This window comes from Notothenia rossii, assembly GCF_949606895.1.
Source record: "Notothenia rossii genome assembly, chromosome: 7".
Classification (NCBI taxonomy): Eukaryota; Metazoa; Chordata; class Actinopteri; order Perciformes; family Nototheniidae; genus Notothenia; species Notothenia rossii.
In genome coordinates this window covers 4,965,390-4,972,126 of record NC_136905.1, presented here as the reverse complement: position 1 = coordinate 4,972,126, position 6,737 = coordinate 4,965,390, and the positions used below count along the sequence as shown (strand labels likewise).

The window sequence follows — 6,737 nt, the reverse complement described above, 5'->3', positions numbered from 1 at the left end:
TTCTTCATGTCTCCTCTACATCAACATGTGTCCCCTCTTCTTCATGTCTCTTCTACATCAACATGTGTCCCCTCTTCTTCATGTCTCTTCTACATCAACATGTGTCCCCTCTTCTCCATGTCTCTTCTACATCAACATGTGTCCCCCCTTCTTCATGTCTCTTCTACATCAACATGTGTCCCCTCTTCTTCATGTCTCTTCTACATCAACATGTGTCCCCTCTTCTTCATGTCTCTTCTTCATCAACATGTGTCCCCTCTTCCTCATGTCTCTTCTACATCAACATGTGTCCCCTCTTCTCCATGTCTCTTCTACATCAACATGTGTCCCCTCTTCTTCATGTCTCTTCTACATCAACATGTGTCCCCTCTTCTTCATGTCTCTTCTACATCAACATGTGTCCCCTCTTCTTCATGTCTCTTCTACATCAACATGTCTCCCCTCTGTGGAAAGAGACTCTGAAAGGTTCAGGAACAAAGATTCTCTCTCTTTTTGATCCATTTCTATAAAAACCTGTCTGAAAATGAGCTGATCAGATTTTGGCCACTTTATGATGTCATAACAATATTTTGTCTTGTGTAACCATTAGCCAATCAGCAACCAAGGTAACCCCCCCCCCCCCCCCTTATCACCTGAATCTCCTCCTAGAGCACCATTGAGTTCTTTGTAACCAAATCTCTCTCAGAGGGGCGTGGGGAGGGGCTCCTCATTTTCATCTAAAGTAACAGACAGAGAATCAGCAGAGAAACAGAGGGGATTATGGGTAATGCTGCAATGATCTGTTTGGTGTTTCAGCCAATCAGAGACAGGCTCTGGATATATCTGAGAGCTGTAATATATAGATGAAAAACAGTTTAATAGGGACCTTTTAAAGAGCGTGCTGTTTGACGCTGGTGTTGTCTGCTCCTCCTCTCTCAGGGCGTCCTGAAGGGTTTTAAAGGCGAGCTGATCCACGTGTACAACAAACACGACAGCGCCCTGAGGAACACGGAGTACTTCAAACAGGTGAAGGAGTACAGCAACATCATCCTCATGGGGGACTCCCTTGGGGACCTGAGCATGGCCGACGGAGCGCCCAACGTGGAGAACATCCTCAAGATCGGCTTCCTCAACGACAAGGTACAGACACATGGCCACGGAAACGAAAACAAACAGAAAATAGGGAGGTCAGTGTTCGGAAAATCTCACTCGTCCCCGGCTTGAGCTTCAACATCAGGATCCATGTATCTGTGATCCTCTCCAGAATGGAAGTGGTCATCACATACAGAGCATCAACTAGTTCCTGAACAGTGTCCTTCACATGCTGATATCCAAGAGAGGGAGTTACACAGTCACAAGATGGAGGAATAGAAAGCAGTACATCCTGTCGTGAACAAAATTCTTTCAAAAAATCCAGATTTTTTAAAGAATTTTTTTTTGACTTTTTCTCAAATTTCTCTAAAAATTCTGACTTTTTCTCAAAATCCCCAGAAATTCTGAACTTGTTAAAATCTCAAAATTCTGACCTTTTCAAAAAAACTGACTTTTAAAAAAAAATCTGACTTTTTCTAACAAAAATCTGACTTTTTCTAAAAAATATGACTTTTTCTAAAAAATATGACTTTTCTCAAAATATGACTTTTTCCAAATACTTCAAAATGTTAAATCTCACTGGCCCCCGGCTGATATCCAAGAGAGGGGGTTACACAGCCACAAGATGGAGGAATAGAAAGCAGTGCATCCTGTCATGTACAAAATTCTTAACATTCTGACTTTGTATCCAAATCCAGACTTTTTCCTCAAAATCTCAAAAATCCAGATTCTTTCAAGAAAAATTCTGACTTTTTCTCAAATTTCTCTAAAAAATCGGACTTTTTCTCAAAATCCCCCAAAAATCTGAATTTGTTAAAATCTCAAAATTGTGACCTTTTAAAAAAAAAACTGACTTTTTCAAAAAAATCTAAAAAAATCTGACTTTTTTTTTAAAAATATGACTTTTTAAAAAAAATAGGACTTTTTCCAAATACTTAAAAATGTTAAATCTCACTGGCCCCGGCTGATATCCAAGAGAGGGAGTTCCACAGTCAAAAGATGGAGGAATAGAAAGCAGTATTCAATGTTTACTTCAGATTAGCTCCACGTCAGAAATGATCATGCTTGTCATAGTCTCTCTCCATAGAGGCTGAATCATCATGTTAATCACATAGCTATCATATGCCTCAAACAGTCCTGATGCTCTTCTAGGTAATCACACATCCTGTCATGTTCACAGCTACAGTTGGGATACCTTTGATATCATGTTACTCTGATGTTTGAAGAATACATTCAGTTCTGTGAATGCATTCATTCCCACACCCTGCTGCCTGTGGTGCTCCTCTGCAGGTGGAGGAGCGGCTGGACAAATATCTGGACTCTTACGACATCGTCCTGGTGAAAGACGAGACTCTGGAAGTGCCCAATGCCATCCTCCAGAAGGTCCTATAACTCCCGCTCCACTTCTCCCATCAGCCCCTTCCAGTCAGACTTCTGTACCCCACCCCCCACCCCCCTTTAAAAGCCTTTTTTTTTTTTTAAATACATTTTTACTCCTAAATGAACTGTTTTAAAAGCCCCCGCAGCAGCATCAGCCTCCTTGTCTGTTTCAAGTGTTACTGATGTTCTCTCCAAGTCGTTTTAGGATATAAATATAAATAACCAAAAGTGAGATAAACCGGCCCACAAACTCTCACTCCATGTTTTATCATTTGCACATTATTATTGTTACCATTGTTATTCACAGGGTTATTCTTGATAATGCCTCCAGACTACCGAGTCTTTTGTGAAGCTGACACCTCAGGTACTCTAGTCATGTGACTATGAAAGTTAAATAAAAATGCAGAGACTATTTCCTTACACTAAAGAACTTTTAATTTATATTTTTCCAAGTAAAAATGAAATATATAACGCATTATTCGTGTAAACAAAGGATTTCCAACATGATGACGACGGGAAACGCACTTTAAATTCTGTGTACGGGGAATCGGCCTGTACAGTATGTGGCAGTCATTCTGATTTGTGTGTAGGAAGAAGTTCTTGCACAGAAAAGCCATGTTTACGTTAACATTTTGAACCTTATTGTGGTCGTTTGGCATCATATCGACACACGGAGGAAGAAGCAGCTCTTTACTCTGAATTAGTTAACTTCTCTGCAAAGGTGACTCGATAAAGTGTTCTCCGTGTCAGTGTTTAAGATCTAAAAGGTATTAAATAGTTGTAAAGATGGCGTCTAGTGGTCAGTATATCAGATGCAACGATAAAGCCCCTTAAACCAAAGTAAAAGGTGCTGCAATACTTATTAAAAAGCCAAGTATATTTAAGTTCTGCTGTGGTTCAATAAAAGGCAGCATTAGACGTATAATATAAATCATTTCATCTCCTTTTTTATTTTGTGGTAAGATTTGAGCACTACCTCTTAACATCTATTTTTTGTGGAGGTTGAAAGTATAAAATGTCTCCTTGTGTTTCAAAATGTTGCGTTCAATGTTCTCTTTGTGTTTGAAATGTGCTGCTATCACCTGCATGTTGCCTTTTCTTATTGTTGACTTTATGTAAAGCAAACTAAGATATAATATTATATATGAATAAAACTGGGATTAATGTCATGCTGTATAATGTGGCCGTTATATGGAGATGTGTATTTTATGTTTCACTGCATCTGGAGAGATATCGGAAGGTATACAGGTGTGTTGTATTTTTATAAGCAGATGGATTCCTCTTTTCTTCAAAGGTGTGATTTTGAGAATTCAATAAAATGTCATTTTTTGTGAGCCATGGACAGAAGTCTTGACTAACATGGACCCCCCCCCCCCCCAACAGCCCAGAAACCATTGGGTCTGAAGGCATTTAAAGGTGCAGTACGCAGCGTACACGTTTTAAAATATACTGTAAAGAAATCTATTAATTGCCAGAGAGTTTATACAGAGGAACTTTATCCATCTCCTTTGATATGTATAGTTTTATCAGTACATTACTTTAATTTAGTAACTCAATTATGTAATTTAATATTTACAGTAATTTCTAAAATAATCATGTGCGTACACAAGGCTGAAGATCAATATTGTCACTGTACTTATTGATAAGTAAATGAGGGAATAAATATGCAATGCAATTAAATTCACAAAAATAAAATAATTCACACCCTTAATTAATTCCAGTAAGTTAATTCACAAAAGACATTTAAAAAAGAATAGTCATAAAACAAAACATGTTTAAAAATAGCAAAGAAGAAATTGGAAAAGTATGAACACATTATTTATAAAAAAGAATAATCCTATCAAAAAGGTTTGTTACCATTAAGTAAACATAAAGGAAAACATTTAATATTCACACTGTGCATATAGTATTTAAAGCCAGGAAATGTATATAGCTTATAAATCGTGACAAATTATTAATATAAATTTAAAACTGTCGAACATTCAAATAAAAATGTCCATGTCTGTCTGACTGAGAAGACAATACATTATAAATACAATATTGTATGATATACTGGTGACTTTAAGGTGTGTCTTTGAGTTATTAAATGTTAAACTACATAGATGTTTTTGATATTTTCCAAGGATAAAACAGGAGGACATAATTAGGAAACTGTTGGGGTGAGTGATGCCTTATGTTTTGGCTGCAGTACTAAAAACGTCCCACAGATGGCACTGTGGTTTATCTGAAGAAGACTAGACCAGTGCAAGAAGTTTGGACAACGTGGCAGTTTGTAGATCCAATAATAGACAGCCTACTACTGCATGCATGGTTCGTTGGTCTAGGGGTATGATTCTCGCTTAGGGTGCGAGAGGTCCCGGGTTCAAATCCCGGACGAGCCCTCCTTTATAAGCCCCTCAGGGTCTAACAGAAGCAGTTATTCCTTTAGAACAGGGGGGTCCAAACTTTTTTCACCGAGGGCCACATACACACAATTATACGAAGAGCTGGGCCCCTCACTCGAGGTGAGGTATATTGCCTCATAAGTTCAGTTATAAGTCAGAAAAATAAATCAGATGTAGTTAAATTATCCTTAATACTTGAAAATGCTTTAAGAAAACAAACAGCCTACATCCCAGCTCTCCAGAGGGTTTCATTTATCTTGCAAGCAGCTCATTGCTTAAAATAGAAGCCTCAGATTGCTTATAAGAGGAAATATGAAGGGTTTGTTTCAAGCGTGTTATGAAAATAAGTTATTTGGCTTTTTTCTTATCAACTTAGATTTTATAGAAACATTTGTTCAACTTTAACCAACTGAATTTGTTTGAAAATCGGGCTTGTAAGAGTCGGAAGGAGCTGATAATTTATTCCGGCAAATTACTCAGACCTACTAATGGACTTAACAGAAGTTATTGAGTCTATGTAAGTTTACTGCTTGGCTCAGATCCACCAACGTCAGCAAGATCTCACCTCTATTAACTCCTGAAGAACCAGGTTCAATTGTTTCAATTCAGACGACCCGCTAAATCTCTTTAAGCGATCCCGAAGGATTTTGATATCAGTAAATGAGGTGTGGCCCTACCTAAGTGTGAGTGTGACAGTGTGCAATCTTACCTTTGAAGCAGGAGAGGAGAGCAAAGAGTTCTTTTAAGTTGTCCCAGTCCAAAAGGTGGGATCAGTTTATTTGAAGAAAAATAGGTCCAAACTAATACAGGGTTTTTACCTTCTCTCTTTACAACATTATAATCCTACAAAACATATCATGCTGTGGTCATGTTCTAATATGCAACCCTAATTCATATTTTTACATTTATTACACTAAATTGTAACTTCAACTGCCCAATTCAGTTGTGATATTTAAATCTCCCGATAGAATTTAGAGGCATTTCCTCATAAATGACCGGTGATAATAAAAAGCACATTCAAACTTTCATTCAACAAATCAGTTCATTTGCTCATTTCCACATTCGTATACTTCAACTAGTCCCGCATGAATTCGGAGGACCTTTCCTCACAGGTGGCAGGGTACTAACTTTCAACAAACATCAATTCATTCCACTCATTTCACAAAGAAATTCACTCAGATTTCAACAAAGAAATTTGAGAGATTGTTGATAGAGTCACATGTATAGCAATAAACTGGTCATGACGACGAGGTCCTCTTTAGCCTTAACTGGCGTGGTTTATTTTCATATGTGCATTGCACCACTTGACCTGCTCTCCATGAGAGCTAGAGAGAGAGAGATAGAAGGGGAGGGAACAATCCCTTATATCTGATACCTGACGTCAGCTACAATAGCTGCACCTCCTTACGCCTATAGCGCCCTCTTACCGTGGAACAGTTATAGTGCAGTTACATGCAGACATATTAATACTTACACTTATTACTCCCACTTATGAATGACGTGTATACTGTACAACTTTTCCAAGAAAAATAACAGTTCAAAACATCAAAAGAACATGGCAGTCAATATTACATAGTAGGCAATATTTTACACACCGAACATGACCCCTGGAAATGTTTTCAATTTCAGTTTGGAGACAGGCTTGGTCATAGCGTCTGCAACCATGTCATCTGTAGGACAGTAAACCAGTGTCATCTTTCCTTCTCTGATGGCAGATCTAATGAAGTGATATTTTATATCCACATGTTTACACCTCTGTCGGCACACATGGTTTCTGGCAAGTGCAATGGTTCCCTGGTTGTCTTCATAAACAACAGTTTTCTTATATACATAGGTATCCATTCCTTCGAGCAGTTGTTCCAGATAAATACATTCCTGTATTGTCAAGGCTAGAGCCATATA

General features: G+C 38.1%; 1 protein-coding gene across 2 annotated transcripts in view; it reads left to right on the top strand.

Annotated features, from left to right (window-relative positions):
• nt5c3a (5'-nucleotidase, cytosolic IIIA) overlaps window positions 1-3,785 on the top strand; it is a 23,759-nt gene extending 19,974 nt beyond the window's left edge. For both annotated transcript variants that reach the window (XM_079640004.1, XM_079640005.1), the window contains exons 7-8: window positions 919-1,119; window positions 2,362-3,785. In XM_079640004.1, the coding sequence (XP_079496130.1) occupies window positions 919-1,119; window positions 2,362-2,463 (303 nt within the window). In that variant the 3' untranslated portion in view covers window positions 2,464-3,785. The remainder of the gene's footprint in view (window positions 1-918; window positions 1,120-2,361) is intronic.
• Window positions 3,786-6,737: the final 2,952 nt, after the last annotated feature.